The 25,502-nt window shown below is 50.3% G+C and overlaps 1 protein-coding gene across 4 annotated transcripts in view; it reads right to left on the bottom strand.

The window, feature by feature from the left end:
- The window catches only part of ABR (active BCR-related), a 179,723-nt gene that overhangs the window by 59,659 nt on the left and 94,562 nt on the right, over window positions 1-25,502 (bottom strand). For 3 of the 4 annotated variants that reach the window (XM_006890999.1, XM_006890998.1, XM_006891000.1), the window contains 6 exons: window positions 18,124-18,309; window positions 11,103-11,210; window positions 7,865-7,925; window positions 2,768-2,820; window positions 2,057-2,197; window positions 221-342 (listed from right to left, as the gene is read on the bottom strand). In XM_006890999.1, the coding sequence (XP_006891061.1) occupies window positions 221-342; window positions 2,057-2,197; window positions 2,768-2,820; window positions 7,865-7,925; window positions 11,103-11,210; window positions 18,124-18,309 (671 nt within the window). Of the gene's footprint in view, window positions 1-220; window positions 343-2,056; window positions 2,198-2,767; window positions 2,821-7,406; window positions 7,709-7,864; window positions 7,926-11,102; window positions 11,211-18,123; window positions 18,310-25,502 lie in introns of those variants that run through there. The other variant, XM_006891001.1, reaches the window with a different exon arrangement.

Genomic DNA, 25,502 nt, shown 5'->3' with positions numbered 1-25,502 from the left:
GCGGTGATGGCTTCTGCTGCAATGTGGTTATATTATTGTTATAATTAAAAACATGATTTATTTTAGAAAATGGTTGTGTGCAGAAAGAAAATGAATTAGTATAGTTTTTAGGAAAGGAAGAAAAACATAGATTTCTTCCGGCTGCTATAGGGCTATACAGGTGGCGGGGCCCAGTGTCCCCTGGCCCCCCGTGTCCTGGCACCCTGCACCCACCACTCACCCGGCTGATGTCTTCTTCAGCTTGGCACACAGCAGGACGTCTGTGAAGAGGAAAACGTGCCGCAGTTTCCGGGAGCTCTCCGACACTTCCACCAAGAAGCCATCCTTCACCAGCTGCCGCGTCTGAGGGAAATGCACACCCACCCCGGCCTACTCAGAGGGGTGAGCTGCCCAGGGAACCCTATCCAGCTGGGGGAGGGGGCAGGATGGAGAAAAGGGCCATGTTGCCTGGTGGTTTAAGAGCCCTGGCTTCAGAGCCACACGAACCTGGTTCTGAGCCCAGGCTCTGTCACTTCTCAGCTGTGGGCAGGTTTCCTGACCTCTCTGTCTCAGATTTATACCATCTGTAAAATGGAGGCAATCACATCTGCCTCATGAGCTAGGGTTCTTGGAGATGGATTGTGTAGAACACATAGTGCAGTGCTTGGCCAGTGATGTGTGAGCAGACAACCGCAGATTTACACTTTCCTTAAGCTCCCACCTGGGCAGGGCCCTGGATGGCCTGGTTTCTCCATCTGGGATGTGAACCATCCTAGCGGACCCTGTTAGCTGAGCCAAAGAAGCTGATCTAGTATTATCAAAGTTCAACTTAAGACCTATGGCACTCAATTCTGTTTATGTTACTTCTGAGGGGACCCTTTGATCCTCTCAGTTCCATGGGGAACCTTGGGCTACACTGAGCCGGGAGACCTGTGGCCACCTCTAACCTGGGCTCTTGGCTGGTCAGGAGCATTGTGCTGTGTGTGGCCCTTCCAGAGTTCCCTCTCTATACCAGGGGCTTCCTCTGTAGCCACACTCTGACCTAGCCTTCTCCGTGCGTATCGTATACACCATGCCCCGCTGTGTATTTATGTGTATCATAAATGGTGGACCTGCAAATGTAGGTGGTATGTAGGTGAGGTTCCATACAATGCAGTTAAGACAATGGGATAGTGCCAGTGCTCTGAGACCTCAATCCCCACTTCCAGGGCGTTGTGAATCCAGGCCACCCCAGCACACAGAGACAGCTCTCCATGCCCCATTAGTCACTCTCCAGGCCTGTCCCTCATTACTTCCTCCCCAGGAGACCCCAGGGCCTCACAAATGTAACAAAGGAGCATAAACCCAGTCAGCCTTCACTCTTAAACACCACTTAATTACCTCCATTGTATCTGGGCCAGCCAGGCTGCTGACTCCCTGGGGTTAATGGGCCCTCTGATTCTTTCAACTGCCTCCCCTTCTTTCCACCAAGATGGGTCGCTCACCCCAGAACCAGAGCTGTTGTATCACAACCAGGTGCCCATGTGCAACATTCTAGCAACTTGGTGGACCTGGCCACATCCAGTCCCAGCCTTTACTGCTGGTGGGCTCACTCCCTGATCCCTCCTCAGCTGCCTGCTCTGGGTGGTTCTGAAGCAGTGGGAAGGTTCTGCTTCCTCTCCTGGCACAGCCAGGGTCACTCTCTCTCAGGGGACCCATAAAGACACTCTGGTGGTCTGAGGTGGGTGTGTGCATTCAGGAATAAAGCACCTAGAGGTCCCAGCTCCCCTGGCATGGCGGGCAATGCATGAGCCTGCAAGCAGGTGACCTCAAGATAGGATCCAGCGCAGACATTCATGACTGAGAGTACGCTGGCCTCATTAGATCACTGTGAGGATCAATGAGACATAGACTTGAGGCAACTGCAGACTGAGGACTCCCATGTGAAGGAAGCCCCTGGCTGGTGTGGGATCAGAGCAGGAGGGCAGGGGACAGGGTAGTAATACAAGTGGGTTAAGGAAAGCAGGAATGAGGTCAGGGCACTGTCACTCCTCACAGTGGCTCCAGAAGTGCTGGGGACAAGGTTGTTCAGGCTCACCTCGCCCTTGGGGGTTGTGACTGCAGTCCGGCGGGGGTCGATGTCCTCATTGATGCTGGACAGGAAGTTCTGGGAGATGCGGAGGGCATCCTGGAGCAGCGGGTAGTCTGGGTGGTCCACAGGGGTGTGCTTCAGCAGGTCCTGGGAAGGCGCGGGTGGTGAGGGGAGGGGAGAGGCTCTGGGCTCAGTGACATGACAGTGAGGACAGGGGTCAACCAGGAGTACTCGGGCCTCACTGAAGGGACCCTCAGGTTATAACCTCCTCATCATAATGAGGTTATAACCTCATCAAATCTGAACTAAGCACAAGGGGCAGCACCGCAGGAGAGACGGCAGTTCCCCTTTGTCCCTGTTACAGTCATTGAGGGCCAGGGAAAGCCATCTCACCACGCAGCTGGAGAGAGACTCCCTCCTCCCAGTTTCCACCCAACAGCTGTTCCAAGGCCAGAGGAGATCATGGGGCAGGGGAGACAGGAAGTGCCTATCTCCTAGGGAGCACTTGGCCAAATGTCAAGCTTGGTAGCCACTCTATATTTAGGCCTTGGCCCCACTGGCATGGCTACTGTAGGCCAGGCAGGCACAGCCAGGACCCTCTGCCCAACTGTCTACAAGAACTGTTCCCAGTGACTCCAGCACCACCTTCCATCCCAAGCTCAGGCTCCCACTCAGCTCTCTGCCCCACCCTAGCTATTCAGGGGGTCCAGCACTCACATGTAGGACCAGGGTGCTCCGTGTGACTCGGTCGATGGGCTTGTAGAGGAGGGCTGTTGGAAAAGCAGATGGGAGACACAGCAGGATGAAATAAAGGAGCAACTACAGAGCTCAGAGCCCAGCTTTATCCTCCACCTCGCTTTTCCACGCAAACTTCCACTTCCAAGAAACCTAAGCGGGACCCCACCCTGTCCATCTCCACACTCACTCCAAAGCAGACCAACAACATGAAGCCAGACACACACGCTCCCAACCCTAGCAGCCCAGGCTCCTCCTTGTCCCTGCCTCCTCCTCACATCAACCAGGCCTGTCCCGGTTCACAGCAGAAACAGAGGGAACCCCACCTGGAATCACCCAGACACACTAGCCTTCTTCCTGCCAGGCTGCAGCATACCCAAGAACCCAGCTAGGGCCCCAGGATGGAACAAGAGGTCTGTGGTTTTTCCAGGGAGCACAGCGTCTCCTGCTGGATCATGATGATACCTTTTCCATCCAAAGCCTGGCACCACCTGCTGCAAAGTGTGTGCTTCATTCCGACCCCCAAAACTCGTCTCAGCTCCATGGGGAAGGCCCCTCTAGATTCCTTCAACACCCCAGAACAGGATGAACTGGATGTCAGGTTACCACAGAAAGGTTCTTAAGCAAAAGGCAGCCCTGAAGGTGCAACCCTTTCCTAAAGAAAGCTAGGTCAGGACTCTATGTCAGAGTTCTGGGAAAGCTGAGAAATGCAAGCTTGGCTGGACCCCAATTTACCACACCCTTCTGTGACCTCTGCAACCCGGACACCAAGGAGGGATGGCTGGGATTCAGCAGGGACAAGTGGAGGTGGCAGCTGGTGGACCAACACTTCCAAAAAATCCTTCCCTGCAAGCAGCTGTGCCCTGCCCACCCTCCCCTCAAGTGCAGCTCAGCTTCAGTCCAGCACCTGGAGGCTTCTTTGCCTGGGGTCATCACTTCTGGCCTCCTGCCCTGGGGGTCCTAACAGGCAGGAAGTTGGTCTGAGGAGGAGCACCCTGGAGTGGGTGTCCTGTGGGATTGGGTTCTGATCAGTGCCCAGAGCCCACATGCATGCCCTACCTACCCTCAAGCCAGAGTTCCCTAAAGCCCTGGATATAAATACCCTGTGTGTTGCTAAGCAGACACCTCAGGGAGCAATCTGCTGGCTCTGCAGAAGATGAGGTTCTCAGCAGCGCGCCCCGAGCCTTATCTGGAGGCTTGACTTGGTTGCCCATTAGAAACACTGGGGGAGCTCTCTTAGAAGACACATCCGCCTGCTTTCCAACCCTCACTGACTAAACCTAAACTGCTGGCTGGTAAGATCTGGTCATCAGCATTTTTAAAAGTTCCCCTCATTGATCCTCTTGCAAAACCCCTGCTGTATGTGAACACATTTCTGACAGAGATGCCTGTAGCCCCTTTTACTTAGCAATTCCTAAAGATTCTTCCCAGAGGCCAAGGGTGACCAAAGAGGAGGTAGCAGGACCAGGCTTGGGGTGTACTGGGACAGTGAGGGCACAGGCTATCTTCAAGGGGAAATGTGGGCCATAAGGGCAAGTCCAGCAGGCACCTGCCAGGTGGGCCTCGGCCCCGGGGACCTGGCACATGCACACTGCACCGTCAGCCCCTCCTTCCCTCTCCCAGGAGGACAAGGTTTGAGTATTCTCAGCGGTCTGCACAAATGTTGGGTTGGATTTCAGGGGGTTGTTAATAAGCCTGCAGTTACCTCCAGAGTCTACCTGCCTCGGTCCATGGAATGTGTCCTGCGGCCTTGACTGGGGGTGAGGAGGACAGCTAGGAAGGGGACGGGGAGGTGAGAAGAGAGGAAGCTCAAGGAGAGACCTAAGGACCCAGCTCTATGTCCACAGACACAGAACCAAAGCAAGAAGAGTAAGCCCAATGCTGATCTTCCCACGGACCCTGTTTCCTGCTCTCCTGGGATTTCAGGGGGAAAACTTCCAAGAAGCCCTGCCCTCTTCACCTGTTTCAGTCACTCTCTATTCTCCTTGGCCAGCTTGCTTCCAGCCTCTTCTTCCTCTTCCCATCTTTACTATATCATTTCCACTTTGCCCCAGACAGCCACCACTCACCAAACTACAAAACTTTTCTCTGCTTCCTCCAGGAAGCCTTTCCTGACCAGCACCTTTGCAAATAGTCACTCTCTCTCTCATTGCCATTGAGTTAAAACAGACTCACAGCTGATCCTTCACTGGGCTGTAAATCATATGAGAGGAGCTGCTGGTGGATTTGAACCACCAGAGATTCTCGGTCTTTGGGTTGGCACTGCAATTCCCTACAGAACATGCCACCAAAGCTTCTTAAATAACACCCATCCCTTCTAAAAGGCAAACCTGACAAGAGCAAGCTGGTCTCTCTCTTGTTTAACAAGTGCCTCCTCTGTGCCCAAAGGTAGAGAGTTAACTGCATTATGTACATTGTCTCTTGGGATTAGAAAAGAGCTCAGTCGAGCTCTGGTGGCCTAGTGGCAAGAACCTGCACTGCAATCTCAGAGGTATGCGGTTCAAATCCACCAGATGCTCTACTGGAAGAGGGGCAATCTCCTGGACGAAGGGCAATCTCCACCAGATGCTCTACTGGAGGATGGGCAATCTCTTCCTCAGATCTGATTCGATGGTACACACACACAAAATAACAAAATAAAATAAAAAGTTTATAAAAATAAAAAAGAACTGTCACCATCAGCTGCATTTTACAAACGAAAAAATCTAAGGCACAGAGAATTTATGCTGCTTTCTCACAGTCACACACTTGAGAGTGGTGGCCCCTATCTTTTAAGAGATCTTTCTGGAGAGAAGTGGGTGACACAGGGGACAGATGCCCCTGTCAGAACCACAGACATGGCTTGGACCTCTAAGGTGGAAATTCAATAAGGACCAGCTGAGAGGGGCAGCTCCTGACTGAGTTCCAGGTGGCTTGGTCACGGGGTGACTCCTAGAACCAGTACTCCTGGGAAGGCCGAGAAGATTCTAATCAAGGTGGATGAACAAGGGGGGTCATTCACCCCTCACCCTCTGGGGATAAAGCTGCCTTCAAAGATAGTGTTGTAGGGGTGGAAAAAGTCCTGAATGCTAGGTCCCAACTGTGTTTCACTAAGACCCACGCTTCCTTTCCAGGAGAGAAGAGGAAGTGAAGGGTCCACCCTGTTTCCTTTTTAGAGAGCAAGACTTGAGACTTGGCAAACCCTTAGGCCAAACTAAAATGAGCATTTCTCCTCTGATCTTTGAACAGGCCAGCTTTGAGTCCAGCTCTCCTTCTGACCCCAGACTGACAGGATCCTCAGGGCAGGGCTCAGGGCAGCTGTTTTAAATTCCAGCAACTTTAAATTCCCACTCTCCTTTGGGGCAGCAGAATGGGGCAGGGGAGAGGGGCTGCTCTCTCATGAGGGGTCTCCCATATACAGCAGCACTGCCTGAGAAGGTGAGAGGACAACTGACTCCACACAGCCCCTCCAGTCATTCCAGACAGCCCAGGAAACCTCATCATCTCTCCCCCAGAAAGTGCCACTCCCCTCAATTCAGTCTTTCACAAGGAGCTCCAGGTTACCACGGAGATGGGAAAGCAAAATGACTGAGAAGGGTGCAGAGACAAAACGCCTGGTGGGAGGGAAGAGGAGGGTCCTAGAACCAGCCGCCTAGAACGATCCAACCCACAGGGGCCCATAGCAGCTGGCCTGAAAACCATGCTGTCCCCTAAAGTCCTGCTCAAGGCATTGAAATCACCACTAAAGCCCATCTTGCCACAGAGAACAAGGCTCACCAGCTGCTAGACAGTACCCTATGCAGGCTGGTTCCAGCCCCATCAGCAACCACTCAGTGGATGGTACGTGTCCATCCCAAGACCCCCCAGCTGGGGGAGTAGTGAGGACACTCTGGGTCCTCTCCACATGGCAGGGTGGGCCTGTGACCTTCACAAATCACTAGCCGACCACACCCCCTTTACAACTGGCATCCACAGCTATCATTCCGGCTGAGTGCCAAGACCTCTGCCCTTCCCACTGCAGCTCTAGGGTCTCCTGTGACTCGAAACAAACCTCCCTGGGGCAGCTCAAGACTTTCCCGTTCTCCCACCAGCATCCCTGTTCACGCATAGCTGCTATGGAGAGAAGAGGATGCAGTGAAGGCACCATGTGCGCTCCTCCCACAATATCCTGGCCACACAACCTCATCTCAGCTCTCTGGGAACAAAGAAAACTCTCAACTTCTCCTTCTAGCTCGGCTGACACCCAGTCAGTTCAAGCTGCTGCTGTCCAAACCATCTGAAACTCTCCGACTCCCCACTGCTGACCCCTCTCTCCAGGATGCCCGCAGGTACAGCCCTGTCACTTTCTTAAAAGCCTCTCTAGGAAGTCACGCCAACCTCCCAAGCCAACCCAGCAATTGCCCAGACGCTCAGAAATGACAGGATCTCTCCATCCTCATCCTTTCATTTCAGAAATCACACTGCTCTGAGCAGAGTCCAGGCTGGAAACATGGGTAGGATGCAGGGTAAACATATATCCAGCTATTTGCCAAGTCTCCCTTCCCTGCTGCACCCCAAACCTAGACAGCCACATTGAAGCCCACTCCAGCCAGCTCCCAGAGACAGGGAGGCACCCCTGGCAGGACCAGGAGGCCACGGTTACCATAGGTGCAGTTACAGCAGAAGCGAATGATGAGGAGGATTTCCATGGCAGCCTGCGTCCCCTCGGCTTGAGCGCGCGGCCATCGCTCCCAGCTCCCCAACTCCCATCAGCAGCCCGGCCACTCAGCCACCTTGCAGCAGCCTTCGGAATCAAGCGGCTTCCGAGTGCTCTTCCAGCGAGGGGGAGGGGGCGGGGAGCGCGTGGAGAGGCAGGAGGAGGGGAGGAGGCGAGCGGAGCAGCAGCCCGCTGGCATCCTAAGGAGGAGCACGTTTGTAGCTGGCCGGCTGCCTGGGGACGTGAGAGGCTGGCTTCTTCGCGTAAATGCACACACGCACGCGCACACACACTCACATACACTCACACCCTCGCTCACTCACACACCAGCAGGGAGGGCGCAGCATTCACACGCTCAGTCCACAAAGCCAGACAAAGGAAAGTGACTGCTCGACAGCCCGTACCTTCCATGGTGACTGACGTGTGGCTGTCCTTGGAGTCCTTGGGACCTTTCACTTTGAGTTCCTGCCAAAGGGAAGAGAGGAGTCACTCCTTGGTCTGTCTCCCACCTCCCCCAGGTCCTCTGGGAGCAAGGCAGGAAGAGGCGCTGAAAGCGGGGTGACAGACAAAGGACAAGGGCAGATCTAATTCCCTGTGTCTGCAGCCCATGCTGTTGAAGCCTCGTGGTCCCCAAGGTTGTGAGTGAGGAGGGGGCACTAGGTCAGAGTCACAACAGGTTATCAGGGGGCTGTGAATACGGGGAGGAGGGGATTTTCAGAACCATCACTTCAGGTCCCTCCCTGCTAATACCAAGGGTCTTCCAGGGGACAGTAATGAGACGAGGGCTCCCTCCATCCAGCAGTCACTGCTCCAGGGTTCGCACACACCATCGGGGGCAGACAGAGTTTGAGTTAACAAGCACCAGGAGTGCCAGGTGATCCCTGGGTGCTGGCAGCCCTTGAGAACAGCTGGGGGGGGGTGTCCCCATATTTGCAGAGGGAGGTGGTAGGGAGACACTGAGAAACTCAGGGCAGACTAAGTTCATCTGACCCCAGTGATTGTGTGTGTTACAGCAATTCTGTGTGCGTTACAGGAGAATTGCTCCATATTCTTCTCCCCTGTAATCTTTAATGGAAATAACTTCCATGTCTTTGGCAATATTTCTGAGTGGGTTTGAACCACCAACTTTTAGGTTAGTGGCTAAGCATGAGACATTTGTGACGTCAGGGCCCTTCAGTGAAGGGGTGTTCACCCAGCTTCCAGCTCACCTGACACTGCCCCCCTACAGTGTCTAGAGGGTATCAGAGAGGCACGTGAAGAGGCAATGTCCACCTGCGCCCCATGCAAAGTGGCTCAGTGCTGAGAGCTGGGAGCGAGATCAGCCTGGGAAAGCTAGTCTCACCCAAACCACTGCTCCAAGCCTTCAAGTGAGAGAGAGAGGCTCCAGCCTGGCGCTTGCTACAGGGACAGCATGCCTGCACGGGGAGTGTAATACAATCCCTGCTGGGTGGCTCAATGCACAGGCCCACAAATGGGGGGTGGTGGCAAGAAAGCAGAGGGCAAGGTGAGGACAAGGTCAGGTACCAGGTGATATCGCTCTGCCCAGAAGGGAGGAAATGCTCAGACAGCAGGAGTCCCACATTTCCTACTCCTGCCTCATGCTGTTTCTAGACAGAGAAAACCCTAAGGGCTGGAGCATGGCCTTGTGGGGGCATGGGAGGGGCCAGGAGAGAGAGAGTGTGTGTGAGTATGTGTGTGTGGGCATGGGAGGGGCCAGGAAGGGGGTGGGGGGAGGGAGAGGTGTGTGTGTGTGTGTGTGTGTGTGTGTGTTCAGCTTCTCCAGGCTGTGTCCCTGCCTGGTGCCTGGATCCCAGCTTTAGGGAATTTTTCTGTGTACCCTCCCTTCCAGTGCAGCCCAGAGGTATGAAATCACTGCTCTGCAGAAGAGAAGGGCCTAATTGCAGTAATTAAGTGGCAGCGCTAGCAGGAAGAGACAACGTCAGCCCGCGCGTGAGTCAGGGTGAGAAGCCACCTGGTAGAAGGCCATAGGCCGGGCTCTGCCCTTGGGAGCCAGCACGCTTGTGAGGGACTGGGGATGACTGTGAGGGCTTCTGCCCTGTCCGGGGAACAGGCATTCTACCTAGGCTAAGAGAGGAGGGCATATTCTCTGGGCAGCTTGTTCAGGGCCACTCTGAATTCCCCATCAATGAATCCAGGTGGTCTGGGGAGGCTAGGGCCATGAAGAGAAGCTCCATCCCTTCAGCCTTCTGATGCCACTTCCTCACCCCTCACTCAGGCCCTCAAGCAGACAAGTGACTCATAGGGTCCATGGGTTTGAAAGGAAAAAGCCCAACTCCTTTCTGTCTGCTCAGGTAGTACCTGAGTTAGAGGGACAGGTGCTGCCCCCACCAGGGCGGTCTGTCTGTGGTTTCCCACCCCTGCTGGAAACAGAACACACACATTTTCCTTCTGGAGGTGAATGTGGGCAAGCCCAGTGTGGCTACAGGGCTAACTCCAGTCTGGCTTTGACTAGGAACTGGCTGACACATTGGTTTTCATTTGCAATTCGTGTGATGTCTCTTGGCTGCTTGCAAATGTAGGCATAACCTGTGACATAAAAAACTTAAGGAAAACTGTCCTGCGGCTCATCTTCCAGAGTTCATCTTCCAGCAGCAGAGCTTAAGTGGGAAGGAAGCTCTGGTGGCATAGTCTGTACCGAGCTGCTAACAAGAGCTGATATGAGGACAGCAGGAGGGGCCTCTGAGGCAGGACTTGAAAAACTACAGAAGTAGCTCCCCTCCCCAGATCTTGGGGTTCTCCTGCCCCAAGCTTGGAGCCAGAGGCTGTGATTTCAGGACTAGTGACTCAGGGGTATCTTTGGCTTATGGTTCTGAAGGATCCCAAAGCAACAATTCTCTCACTGCCACTTTTTGGATAGACCTGTCCATGGCACATGCGATCACACAGCTGGCCTGCAGGGGAGTGTGGAGGTGGCGCTCGGCTGAAGCCACAGGGACAGGTAGGTTCCTAACAGGAGGGTCCAGGGGTTCCTCTCCACTTAGGAGTCACTCTCGGCTCGTCTCTCTTGCCCTTGTTCGTGGGACTGCAAAACCCTAGAATAGGTAAGGCTCTTTAAACAACGACACAACAACCTCGGCCAGACTTTCTCACATTTTCCTTATCATAAAAATCACCTGGGGAGCAGGCTGAAAATACAGATTCCTGGGCCCCAACCCAGAATCTTCTTAATCAGGAGCTGCAGATATAGGGCCTGGGAATCTGCACTGTAAAGCATGCCCCTGGTACCTCTTGCCCAGCAAGTCTGGGATGACAAAGTCCAGAAACTGGATTTTACAGAAGATGTGACAAAGAGCAAGAGGAGAGACATGGCTTGCTCAAGGTCACCACAGTGTGGAGAATATGGTTTTTATTGTCTCTCCTTTAATTTTTCTCTTTCACCTAAAATAGAATTATTTTTTTTTAAATCAAACAAATCAATATTCTTACATTAAGAGGGAAAATGTCAGATGCAAGAAAGCAAATGTCAGGCCAAGAAGTGTTACCCTAACTGCTGAGCAGGAGATGAGGGGTCCAAATGCTGGATGGTGCTGAGCTGAGCTCAAGCCCAGCACTGCTGAGGTGAGGGAGGTGCCAAGCCCGAGCCCGGCACTGTTGGGGTGGCTGTGCGAGGGAGCTGCCCACCTCTGAAATCTTCTGGAACTGGTTGTTGGACTGGCTGCACTTTTCAGCTGTCTCCAGAGCGACTTTATAGTTATCCACAAAAGCTTTGTACACACCAAGCTGGCTGGCCTGCGGGGAAGAGATGATGGAGAGAAAGGAGGGTGGGAGAGGGGAGGGGAGAGAGGATTAATGAATGGATGAAAGCTTAACCAGAGCACCTGGGACTCCCTTAGAGCTCAGACTCAGCTCCAAAGGGTTAGCTGCAAACCAAGGGGAGAGGCAGAGATGTACATATTACACTATCCCTTTGAACTTGGTAGTTTCCATGGCAACAGGCTCAGCCAATAAGGGTAACAAGGGGATGGGGGCTGGGGGGTGCAGCACAGGCCTTTGTTTGGCATCCTAGAGATTCAAGCCATCACAGCATTTGGCTTTATTTAGCACTGTCAAGGTCTTGCAGGGTTTGAAGCCCCTTAATGCCTCACACCTCCTTCACATCTTGGAATTAGCTGGAAGGGGGGAGGGTAGAGACAGAGAGACAGGGGAGAGGAGTGGGCATGTATGATCTCCTCAGTCCTGAAGCCCTCATGCTGAGAGCAGGACACAGCTTTTAAAGGCACAGTTCTCATCTCCTCTGGCCTCCGAGGAGCCAAAGCTTTTGCCTCACTCACTACACATCTGCTTATCAAACTGCAGCCTACTCGAGCTTTCCAATCCATTACCTCAGGGGGCCGCACCTCTGCTGGGAGGCAGAACAGATCCCGCCATCCCTCTCTGCAAAGGGAAAATGGGGCTCATTAATCCAATTCCTTAAATATTTATGGACAGCCTCCTCTGTGCAGGGCACACGCATTTCCTCTTAGGGAAGTGAAGGGTGGAAATTCAAATTCAAACCACAATGAGATATCATTTCATGCTGATCAGACTGGCCAAAGCATAAAAGTCTCATGAGATCAAGGGTCAACACAAATGTAGGGAAAGATGAGCGTTCACGGACTGCATGTGAGGGTGTAAATTTGTACGATCATTTGGAGGGAAACTGGCACGAATAAAGAGGACACCAGCCCATCTACCAGTCTGCTGTATTATGGTGACTGTGTTGCTGGGATGGTGCAAACTTTGCCATTGGTATTTCAAACAATAGTGGAAGCATCCATGGTGGGCTGGTTTCAGCTGAGCTTCTACACTAAGACAGATGAGGAGGAAAGGCCTGGTGATTTGCAAATCAGCCAACGAAAACCTTATGCATTATGATGGAACACTGTCCAACTAGCTCATTTGGAGACGTCATTAAAAACCAAACCACACTCGCCACCACTGAGTCTCTTCCAACTCACAGAGACTCTATAGGACAAGAACTACAGAACTGCCCCATGGGACTTTCAAGGTTAATCTTTAGGAAAGTAGGGCTGTCACATCATATGCCCCTGGCGTGGCTGGTGGGAAGGACCAACCTTCAGGTTGGCTGCCAAGTGCTTAGTCACTGCACCACCAGGGCCCCTTAGACAAACTGTTGTTCTTAAGTGCTGGTTTTTCTTATTATTAATTGTTATTATTTTATGTTGTACCGGCAAATCAGATCTGAATGGCACAGGAGGAGAATGTCCCTTCTTCTCCAGCAGAGCATCTGGTGGATTTGAAGCGCACACCTCTGGGACTGCAGTGCAGCTTCTTGCCACTAGACCACCAAGTGCTATTGTTGTGTGACTCAGAGTGACCTGATGAACAATAGCCCTGAACCCTGTCCTATCCTGTGCCATCCTCCTTATCTCCAACACACTAGCTGTAGTTACTGTATCAATCCATCTAGTTGAGGGTCTTCCTCTCTTTTGCCGACCTTCATCTTTCCAAGCATGATGTCCCTAAGGAAAAGCCTCTCTTAGAGACATGCCCAACGCAGGTGAGACGAAGCTTTGTCATAATTGCCTCCAAAGAACACTCTGGCTGCACTTTCTCCGAGACCTAATCTGTTCTTTTGGTTGTCCACAGGATATTCAGCACTCTTCTCCAACCCCACAGCTCAGAGGCATCGATTCTTCTTCTATCATACTTATTCAGTGTCCAGCTCTCAGATGCATAACAAGTGATGAAAAGGGCCATGGCCTGAATCAGGTGCATCTTAGTCTTCAAACTGACATAAGTGCTCCTTATTAGCAGGGACCAATTGCTGGATAAGGATTTCACACTTGGTTAAGTGGAGGGCAAGTGAGGGTGAGGGAGATCCTTTGTAAAATGATTTGGCATAATAGCAAAAGGATGGACATGAACATGCCAGAGATTGTAAGAATGACTCAGGACTGGGCAACGTTCTACTGTTTGTATATAAAGCTGCCACAAATCACAAGTCAAGCTGAAATCACCCAGGCTACTGCTTACTTAGCAAATCCACCTCTGCACAGAAATTCTAGACTTGTGCTGTCCAGCACAGCAGCCGCTAGCTACATACAACTACTGAGCACCTGAGAGGTGGCAGGTCTGAATTAAGATGTGCTGAAAATGTGAAATACACACTGGATTTCAAAGGCTTAAAACGAAGGGAGAATGTTAAATTCACATTCAACCACTCATTGCTGTTGAGTCAGAAAGAACTCCTAGCTGAGCCTTGGACAGAGTTCAGAAGCTTATAAATCACATAAAAGGAGCCTGTCTATGCTTCTCTCTCAGGGTATCTGGTAGATCTGAACTGCCTACCTTTAGGCTGGCAGCTCTGGTGATAAGAAATTATACTGCAATCCCAAAGGTACGGGGTTTGAATTCACCAGCTGCTTCATGGGATACTCTCCTCCCGTGCGATTTATTGCTTCTGAAAACCTGCTGGAGCATCAGCTAGGGATCAGCTCCAGCTCAATGGCACACCACCACCACCACCACCACCACTACTACTACTACCACGACCTTTACGCTGAGAGAGTGCTGGTGACTCAGTGCCTAAGAGTTGCGCTGTCAACCCAGAGCATGAGGTTCAAATACACCAGCTGCTCCACAGGAGAAACGTGGGCAATTTACTGCTCTGGAAGCCTGCTGACCATGGGTCAGTTCCGATTCAATGATATACAACCACCTCTAGGTTGGCTGCCCAAGTCCTTACCCACAAGGCCACCAGAGCTCCCTTAATAGCTCAGTAACTTAAATAATATGTATTATATGTTGAAATGATACTATTTTTGGGTCTATTAAGACTACAGAAAATATACTGCAGTTAATAGCAGCTATTTTACCTTTTTTAAAAAAACCATGAGGCTACTAAGAAAATTTAGGATTGCAAATGTGGCCCACACTACCTTTTATTGGATAGCACTGCTCTAGAGAATGGACATATTTGCCCAAGGGCACTTTCTTCATAGTGGAAAGCCCAGAAAGAAATACTCACCAATAAGAAAGCCCATGTGACACACAGCAGTTACAATGAATGAGCCAGACATTTGTGGGGCAACACCAGCACGTTTCAAAACAAATGCTGAATGAGTTGCAAAGTATGACACATTTATACACTTGTATGCATTTTAAAAGTATATGCAATGCCATTAAAAGATAGAGATGTGTGGTAAAAATACACACTGCAGCCCAGAAGGCTACATCCAAAATTTATACCAGTGATGCTTTGAGGGAGAAAGAAAGGGCAGGGAGAAGGGGAAGAGAAAGGGAACTTTATCGTCATCTGTCAAGTTTTTATTTCCTTGATTAGAGAGAGTTTTGCCATATGTTTTCTGAGCGTAACTTCTGTTAATTCTGGGAAGTGACTACATAATTTTTTTGCAACACTATCCTCTAGATTTTCTGAGATAAATACAGACACACATATATATGGATATATTGTTAGATATCATCGAGTCGGAAGTGACCCTCTAGCAGGGTTTCAGAGGCTGTAAATCACATGAAAGGAAGACTATTCATCTTTCTCCTGAAGAGCAGCTGGTGGATTTGAACTGTGTGCATTTGGGTTGTGGCAAAGTAGCAAGGAACTGTGCTGCCAACCTGAAGACATGTGGTTCAAATCCAAGTGAGAAAGGATGGCATTCTCTTCCTGTGTGATTTATTGCCTCTGAAAACCTGCCAGAGGGTCAGCTATGGGCTGGTTCTGACTCGACAGCACACACACACACACACACACACACACACACACACACACACACACTCACTCACTCCTCCAAAGAAGGAGCAAGGGACTTCAGCTGTTATAGGGCTTTGTCTTCTTTTCCAGGTGCTTGGGAATGTGGGCTGCTCTGTAACCCTACCCGGACACTTGGCTTTCTGCATAATCCCTATATTCCTCAAGGATCCAAATAGACTGGTGAGAGTTAAGAGGAGTTAAAGGAAGCCAGAGACAAGACAGAGAAATACAATGCTTAGAAAAGCCTTAGGCACAACATCCAGATCTCAGCCCAAAGAAGTCAGACTTTTTGAGATAGCTGTTCCTAAACAAGAAAAAGTCATGATACCCTTGTTCTAGGAAAGGGCTCTTCCCATCCCTTGTCCCAGGGGAGGGCAAAGCTTGAGTACCCAGATTGGAACACCACCAGCCACACCTGAGGAAGCAGCTGCAGGTGACTCAGGAACAGGGACCACCCAGGCAGCTGTGTGTGCAGAGCTCAAGGGCCATCCCAGTGCTGTCATCTCCATGGCGCACCCCAAGTGCAGGCCCAACACCCTGCCTTCTGAGGTCATTAACTGGGGAAGTGGCGGTCGCTTGGAAACAGCAGCTTGGCACCCGGGTGATCTCATAAAACAAGTAGCAAGGATGCTAATTTCCTTCTCTAAGTAATGAATAATCAAATATCCGGAGACTTCAGCTGAAAATAAACTGCCTCCAGATGCCTGGCCTGCACAGCTCCACCCAGGCCTCCCAAGCCTGCAGCCCAGGCAGCCTCAGCCTGAGCTTGGAGGAGCGGGCAGCCCTGGAGGCAGCCAGCAGGTCCAAGCGATGACAGTAAACTGGAATGGGACAGCTTCTCCACCACGCTATGAGCAACCCGCTCTCCTGTCCTGGGTTTGCTCCCTTCCCACCACTGGGTTAAGTTCCTAGAACGAGGCCAGGAGGGATGACTAGTGTCTACCATCTTTGAACTGGGGAAGCACCCTGGGACTGCTGGAAGGAAGTGTGTAGTTTCCTTGTAATAATGCCTTCTAGGATGCTTCTTAATGATGATGATGATAACAACAACAATAGTAACAGTAATAATGGCTAGCACTAGGGAGCACTGGTGGCAAGAAGCTGCGCTGCAATCCTGAAGGCACATGGTTCGAATCCACTAGCTGCTCCATGGGAGAAGGATGGGCAATCTTTTCCTGTGCTATTAACTGCCTCTGAAAACCCACCAGCAGGTCAGCTGTGGTTCCTTCCTACTCAATGATACACAATAACAACAACAATGGCTAACACTATTTATTTGCTATGTTGTTATGTACCATCAAGTCAGAACAGACTAATAGCTGACCCTCCAGCAGGTTTTCAGAGGCTGTAAATTGCACAGGAAGAGACTGCCCATTTCTTCCCCCGGGAGAGCAGCTGGGGGATTTGAACTATATACCTTTGGGTTGGCAGTGAACTCGTCACCATTAAGTCACCAGAGCTTGCTTATGAAGACTAGTAATAATAATAATAATAATAGTATATGATGATAATATGTGATAACATACTCATTTTAACAGGTGAAGAAATCTCACTCAAGGAGAAGTTGGATGAATGGTCCAAAGTCACAGATTTCACCTGTGGCAGAGTTGGGATTCAAATCCACTGTGATCTGATTCCAGAAGCTAAGCTTATTACAACCCACAACACTTCTGACTTTGATCAATGGGGTTCTCAGAACACACAGCTTGGGCCCTGTGATCACACCCTGAACACCCCGTCCACATTCATGTACCAAAAATCATCTGTCCATTCTCTCATTCACTCATGTCTTGAGCCCTGGGATGTCTGATGAAGATGATACAGTGTCCTCCCAGAGTTCATGACAGTGGGGAGACAGGCAGTTATTAGTGGTCCAATGGGGGGATGAGCACAGGGTCTGCATTTGGGGGGCCGGGGAGACTTCTCTGAGGAGATTATGTCTGAGACTGACCAGAAGGAGGTGGACAAGATGGAGAAGGGAACTGAAGACAGAGTCTCAAGCTCAGAGAGGCAGAAAAGTGCCCAGAGTGACCTGAGAATAGAAAGTCCAGTGTCAGGGGCACAGGGGTTGGGGGGGCAGTAGCCAGAGGACGAACACAGAATGTGAACTGTCTCTTAAGTCATTCTCTGGAGCCTGAACTTTATCCAACGGGCACCAGAAACCACCGAGACAGAGTAAAAGGAATACGTGATCACTGGTTCTGAGAGATCTCTCTCCAGCTGGAGGTTAACAGGTAGCAAGTGGTACAGAAGGCAGGTCTGAAGGCAGGAACCACCCATGAGGTGAGAGCAGTGGTCTGGGTGAAGGGCAATGGCAGCTGAGATGGGGCCAGCAGAGGTGGAGGAAAAGAGATGGAGATGAGTCCCATCAAAAAAGTGGACTCCACAGGTGCAGGTTGAGGAGTGCAGGAGGGAGGGGCAGGTGACAAGGGTGAGTCCAAGGCCTTCAGCACGGGAGATGGAAGGACAGTGGTGGCACCAACTTAGATACAGACAGTAAGCAGATAACTTCAGTGAGTTCAATGTGCAGCAAGCTGAGCTTGAGGCTCTAGGAGTGTCCAGGCCAGAATTTTCTCTAGTCTAAGAAAAGCAGATCCCTGTCTGTTTGGCTAGTTCCAGAGCAGAGCAAGACAAGGAGGCACTTGGTCCCCAGTTTACTCTGGTTTGATTTCCCCATTCCTGAAAATAAGACTTTCCATCTCAGATACACTGAATCACAACTTATATCTGAACAAGATCTCAGGTGATTCTTTTACACATCAATCTTACAGCATCAAGGCACGAGACCCAGGCTTTCTTCTAAGACATAGAAATGATGCCGGCATTCAAGGAGGCCAATGCAAGACAGGACAGAGGCTGACCAGTCCTTTCCCAACTCCAGCAGCTCTACTGAGTCTCTGGAGGAAGAGCCTCCAGCAGTCGTCAACTTACCAGCTTCTGGAAGAGGTGGCCCATGGTGACCTGGCTGTCCCACTGCTGCACCTTGGGACAGAGGTTGTCATAGAACTCCTTGTGGATCTCATAGATGTCTTGGATCTTGTAGAAGATAGTTTCAATCTGCTGGATGGTCAGCACAGGCTGGGAGGTGGTGGCTGTGGCCTTCAAAGGTTTCATGGGCTGGAAGAAGGACAAGAAGGAAGGGCAGAGGTGAGTGGTACATAAATCAAATGTCAACAGGCCCAGGACAGACTGTGGCACTGATTGACCCATCCTGCTGCAGAGTCTGGCCTAGATAACGCCGAATGCCTTCAGAGCAAAGCACCTGAAACATGCTTTGTATCAAGGAGTTGTGTCACAGGCCCTGAGAAGCCACACTCATGTCCAGTCACCCTACTAAGGCCAGAGGGTGCAGTCCGGGCACACTCCTCCCCTCCTCATCTGGGCCCTCCAGCGCCCAGACTGCACTGGATTTCTTTGTCCCTTTAGCAGGATCCATGTTTTTCTCCCACTATGGCCTCAGGCCCTGAGCCATAAACTTCCCATCATACCTCACTGGAAAGGGAAGGCTGAATGAGAACTCAAAACTCTTAACCATTTTCCCCCAAAGTGTGGCCCTAAGATTCTGGAGGTAGTGTGTCGAAAAGACTTAAGACCACACTTGCTTCAATGATACTCCATGTTCCCATCACGCTGCATGGGAAGAGGAAGCATAGGGCACACACGCCACCCTCCCATCTCCTACACCTGCGCCAGACATCACTAAGCGATCACAATGCTTTCCTGCTGAGTCTGGTATGCTTTCAGGCTCTTTTCTCAATGTTGGGCATTTATTCTGCCATTCTTGTTTATCTACCCCAAGATGCTCGGGGACCTGCGCGTGGGAAGTGGAAAGGGGAGGTGACAGGTAACAGGCACAGATGGTAACTCAGGACCTGCTCTGTTCCCCCCTCCCAACACTAGTTGGTTGTGGAGCCACCACCTTAATGCCCCACATTGGGACTGTGGGGAAATGAGGCAGTGCTGTCTTTCCTTTAGTTTCTAGACGATCTACGAGAGTACATATTACATCCTATAATCAGAAAAATGCTACTGAAAAGTCATGGCAGAAATAAACTGATACTAACATGATACTAATACTCCTCCTTAATTGAACCAATAGCCCCCAAAGTTTCCCATATTTCACTGTCAATCAATGCCTTCCAAGTGACAGATTCTGGAAACATGTCACATAGAGAAGGCAAGGGAGGGGAGAGAAGCCTGAGGCAGATACGGTGACATCTGAAGGGTTGTATGGAAAGAGGCCTAAGTCTTACTCTGGGTTCCTCTAAGACTCAGGAGAAGCTATGGGGGGAGGCATGGGTTCACTAGAACTCTCCATCTCCCTTCTATAAGGACTGGGCAGTGAGCTTTCTGCCGAGAAACTTTCTAACAGAGAATGGGTAACTCAATTACTGAAGACACTATGGGAGATCAAAGCTACCACTGGCTCCTTCTGGGAGACGAGCATCAATTTGAACCAATCACTGAAGCCTGACAAACAGCCATTCACTCCATTCTCTCTTCTACCTCTTCAACCTGATGGTGCAGGGCCCACGATATCGGTGAGAAAATGCCTCATCTGCTCAAATACCCAGACAATGTTCCAGCTTCTGATTCTCTTGTTTTCTGAGCTCCTAAAAAATCCAGACACAATGATGAAGACAGAAAAAGGCAGCTCCTCCTCCTTCTCAGTCTACTCACTGGAGACGGGGGTCATGCTTGGGAAGGTGGCGAGATGGTGAAACTGAGGATGACACCTGACCAGGTGGATTGACACAGTGAGCAATGGGCTCAAGTGTGTCCGAGATTGTGAGGATGGCACAGGACAGGGCAGGGCTCAGATCTGTTGTTCACAGGGCTGCTATGAGTCTCACTCGATGGCACCTCACAACAACAACAACTGGACCAACTGACCCTCAGTGTCCAGTCCTTGCTAGAAAAATAAGAAGAGGTTCAACAGAATACAGTCAAGGCAGCATGGGTTTGAATCTAACTTGACCACTTAATAACTGTGGAGAGGTCAGCTAACATTTTTAGGTTTTGATGGCCTCCTTTGTAAAACTGGGATATTAAATTCTTTGCAGGATTACAAAGAAGATGAAAAGCAGTCATTTAGAGAAAACATTGAGAATGTGCCTAGCACATAGAAGATACTAAGTGGCCAGGGTCCTCCCTGGAAGCAAGGATGGTGAAGCTTTGGCTCACATACTTTGGGCTTGTTGCTAGGAGAGGCCAGTCCTTGGAGAAGGTCATCACGCTGGGAAAGGCGGAGGGTCGATGCAGAAGACCCTCAACAAGATGGCTTTGCACAGTGACTGTAACATTGAGTGTATCGCAGATGATGAGAATGGCACATGCAGAGCAAGGTACAGATTTATCATTCACAGGGTCACTATGAGTTGCAGTTGGCTCGATGGCACATAACAGCAATAACTGTTATTACTCTTCACTGATAAATCTGTACCAATGCCACAGAACAACAACTAAGGCCATGAAGAAGGGCAAAGGGAAATGTGAGGCGACGGAGGACCTTCAGTGATAGACAAAACACTTACGGTCCTGCATTCATAGGTCTCTCAGGCTTAAGGAAGAGAAAGAGAATAAGCAATAGAAGTAAACGAACACAGAATCATACAAAGTGACTGATAAGTGCAATGAAAGAAATGGAGACAGTGCAGAGCTTAGTAAAAGGCAGTAAAGGAATGGCTTCTTCTCCAAAGAGGGACAATGACCTTGAAGTTGATGCAGAAGGGGAAGAGCAAAGACAATTCTGGGCAGACTTTCTTAATGCATGGCCCTGTGGTGGGCTTGATAAGAGAGAAGCAGAAAGAAAGCCAAAGTGTCTGGAGGGTAGTGGGCAAGGGGTGGTGGAGAGGAGCCTAAGGCAAAGACCAAGGTGTAGGCAGGGGCCTTATACACCAAGAAAGGAGCCTAAGCCCATGCCATGACTGGGAAGGTAAATGGCAGTATAAGCAGGGGAGTAATGAGATCCAGTTTTTATTTCAGAAGATTATTTTTAGGACTTAATGATCTCTGCCCTTGAGAACTTTATAATCCATCTGGGCAAACAAGATAGTACAAATGAGACACTTCGTCGATCATGCCAGCTGCCATAGGGTCAATTCTGACTCATGTGACCTCATGTGTTGGAGAGTGGATAATGCAAAACAGGATACTGCCCAATATAGACTGTAAATATCAATTCAGTGATCTCCCCAGGGGGTGCTGGAGCAGCTGGAGGGCTTCCCAGAGGAGGTGACAAGAACCAGGTCTCACAGGAAGGTGGGAAGGTCTGGGCTGGTGGAAGGGTACCGTCTAGATGAGCACACCTGTCAGGGAAAGAAAAGACACAAGGAGCAGAGAACCCCAGAAGGGTGTCCAAGTTCAGCTTCATGGGAACCCCAAAACTTCTGGAAAGATACACTCATCTTGGCCTCAAGGATCAGCATGAGTTTATCTTGTTCACCTCTCCCCAGGATCCACTGGAGGGGCCCTAGAACCATTAAGCTGTATCCCCATTAAAGGGGGAATAAAGGAAATTTAGAATAATGGACTCTGGATGCCTAATGGTAAGGAGCTGCACTGCCAGCCCGACAGTCGGTGGTTTAAATCCACCAGCAGATCCATGGCAGAAAGATGGGCAATTTCCTCCCATACAATTTACAGCCTCTGAAAACCTGCTGGAGGGTCAGCTGGTAGCCTAGTGGATAGAGTTCCACTGTCAACCCAAAGGCAGGTGGTTCAAGTCCATCAGCTGCTCTGCAGAAGAAAGAGGGACAATCTCCTCCTGTGCGATCTACTGCTTCTGGAAACCCACTGGAGGGTCAGTTCCGACTTGACAACACACACAAAAAAACAAATAAAAGGGAATAGTGAAGGAACAGCCTAGGGAAGAGAAATCGGGCAACTTCTCAGAAGCGACTGGGGAATTATCATCTCCCGCCTACACAGAGACGACACAAGACAAGGCTTCCTCCTAAACCTCCCACTCTGTCTACAAAAAGGGAAGAAATGGACGCTCCTCCAGTGACAGGTCACATGGAAGGGGCCTGTACAGGGGCCACAAACGGTTCTCACCACTCATTGGGGACCTCTGCTCTCAAAGCTGATGTCACCTGGGGCAAGGAGAAAGGAAGGGCTGGTTGTATCCTGTGACAGTTGAAGGAAATGCTTTTTATCAGGTGCTTTTAGGCCTGGGGGTGAGAGGGACAGATGAAAGGCAAAGGAAACCCAATCCTGAGCTTGGATACAGCAGCACCATTTAACCAAAGTGCCCTCATCCCCATTACCTCATCCCTCCCCAGTGTCCTGTAGAGGACAAGATAGGACCTGTGTCTCCTCTTTATCAGGGAGATGCTTAGAAAGGATCTCTGAGGGACTCCCCATTTCCCAGCTGGAGTGCTGCCTCCCTGGAACGTCAACAGCCATTTGTCTCCTCTGTCCCCAGCAACTTCCCTGCCTTTCTAGAATCATAAAGAAAGAAGCCTGTCCACTTCCTGCACTGACTCTGGAGGCCAGCCAGTTGTTTGCTAATCTGTCAATAAAGACCTCATTAACTCATTCTACAGATAAGGAACCTGAGAGGCAGTGGGACTCACATTCTCAAAGTCAACTGCTAGAGAGAGAAACACCTTCTCTCCTCTTAAACCTGGGTGACAGAGAGGTACTTCCATTTCATGTTTCTTTTCCTCCACTTCCTTTGTAATCTGAACCCACCAGGAACCTGGACAGTTCCAGAAGATTAACTACCCCTGGCAGAGCCAGCAAGCCTGCAGGCAGGAAAATAAGCTCCTGTGAAGCCATCCCTGTCGGGGCTGTGTGTACACAGTATTAGGTACACACCCCGGGGCGTTAGCCTACCAGGAAGTGTTCAACTGAGAACAGTCAGTTAGCCAGGAGCTGAGTGAGGCAATGGGGGTGGAGTGATGAGATCTGAGGGTGGAAGCCTAAGGCAGGCAGAGAGAAAAACACGTTTTCTCCTCGGAGTTATCAGACTACTGCCAAGAGCAAAGAGCTTAGGTCTCAGGTAGCTGAAGAGAGGGCTCCTGCTCAAGGCGATGAGAAGGCTTCATCTTCTATCTCTAGATTACCTGGGTCTGTAGTAGTGGAGCGTCCTGAACCCTCTTCCTGAGCCTTCAACCACAGATAGAGCTGTCTCCACACCCACAGGCCTCAGGTCAGTAAAGAACCAACCCAGTGCCCAGGAGGAGCCTGTAGTAGAGGGACCTACCTGCCCAGGCTCCTGAGGAGGCAGGGGTCACCTGTCTTTGTTTTGGGAGCACAGACCCTTAGAAAAGTGAGGCTGAAGGGGTGACAGTGTATGGTCTGGGTCGTTGAATGTGTTATCTTTCCCCAGACTAGTGCAGACAGAACAGGCCAGATGACAAGCTGGAACCTAAGAGTGGCATGTTCCTACGAAGAGAGAAGATATGAGCCACCTACAGGGAAAGGGTTTGTTGGCAGAAACATGTCCTAACCTGCTTCTCTTTCAGCACTGGAGAAAGTAATAGTGCCTAATACAATGGTGGATGATGTGTAACCTGAGTGTTCATTAGGAGCAAGGATGGCGAGACTTTGTCCCACATACCTTGGGCAAGCTGTCAGGAGGGGCCTGGTGAAGGACATCATGCTTGGAAAAGCAGAGGCTCAGCAGAAGAGAAGACGACCCTCAACAAGATGATTGACACAGCAACTGTAACAACAGGCTTAAGCATGGGGATGGCAGAGGGTCTGGCAGGGATTCATTCTGTTGTATACAGGGTTGCTATGAGGCCAACTCATTGGCACCTACGAACAGCACAGTGGTGGGAGGCATTGGTGGTTCAGTGACAGAATTCTCCCCTCCTTATGTGGGTTTGATTCCTGGCAAGTGCTTCTCATGCACAGCCACTAACCCTCTGCCAGCAGAGGCTTTCTTGCTACTCGGATGATGAACTGGGAGCGCTGGTGGCTCAGTGGTAAGGAACTGCACTGCCAAGGCAAAGATCCAGTGGTTCAAATCCACGACCTGCTCTGTGGGAGAAAGAAGGGCAATCCCATCTCGTGCGATTTACTGCCTCTGGAAACTTGCTAGAAGGTCAATTATGAGTTGGTTCTGAGTCAACAGTACACAACAACAACATGATGCTGAACGGGGTTCAGTAAAGTTTCTAGACTAACACGGACTAGGAAGAAAATCTGTTGATCTGTTTCCGAAAACCAGTCAGCGAATATGGCCCCCAACCAATGATGGCATGTCACAATGTCGAAATTATCTACTGTGACTATAACAGACATACCACAAGTGGATGGCTGTAACAAACAACTTTATTCTCTCACAGTTTAAGAGGCTGCAAGTTTAAATTCGGGGCACTGGCTTCAGGGCAAGTCTTTTTCTCTCTCTCAGCTATGGGGGAAACCCTTATCATAGTATTGGAATGAGCCTGAGTTTCCCTGCACGGAAACCCTGGTTCTACAGGATTTTCTCTGCTACTGGGTCTTCTTTCTCAGTGGTCACAGGCCCCTCTCTCTCAGGCCACATCCCAGAAAAACTCCCCTGACCTCAGTAAGGGTGTCGCATCCCACCCAAATTGCATTACATCAGTCAGAGCTGATCACATCATGGGAGATGATCACAACATTCCTAATTGCTAGATTGCATCACTATATGACTGCTGAGCCACTCAGGGTCACGTTCCAACCAAGATGACACCGACTGGGGTGCAGGAGGGCACACAAGTCAATAGCTCACATGCAGTTTTGGGGAGGTGCATGGCATCCCCGTGAGTAGGATGTTGTATGTACCAGGCTTTCTTCTAAGAACTTTGCATATCAATTAACCCTTAGAACAGCCTTATTTTTTTTTTTTTAGAACAGCCTTATGAAGAGAGTCCTATTCAACTCTAAACAACTCAACTCCTTGCCATCAAGTCATAACCAACTCATAGCTGATCCTCCAGCCAGTTTTCAGAGGCTCTAAACAGCATGGGAAGAGACTGTTCATCTTTTTCCCTTGAAGCAACTGGTGAATTTGAACTTTTTGCTTTTGGGTTGGCAGCTCAACTCCTTATCCACTAGGCCACCGAACCCCCTACTGTTATATTTATTTCATAGAGGGAGAAGATGAGGCAGGAAAGGGTCTAAAGTTATGGAATGGCAAGCAGCTGAGCTAGAATTAAAAGCCAGACTATTTGGCTCCACTGTTTAAACTCTTTTATAATAAGCATCCTATTAATAATGACCACTGTGACAGCTCATTTTGGTAGACACTTCACAGTTTATGGGGTATATTCCACCTACATCTGACAGATTAGTCTACCTGTTGTCCTCTATCTGCAAATATCTGAGTACCC

Source organism: Elephantulus edwardii, unplaced genomic scaffold, assembly GCF_000299155.1.
Source record: "Elephantulus edwardii isolate Elephantulus edwardi_28Jun2011 unplaced genomic scaffold, EleEdw1.0 scaffold00094, whole genome shotgun sequence".
Lineage (NCBI taxonomy): Eukaryota > Metazoa > Chordata > Mammalia > Macroscelidea > Macroscelididae > Elephantulus > Elephantulus edwardii.
Note: the sequence above shows the minus strand (reverse complement) of the source record. Positions and strands in the feature narration are given on the sequence as shown.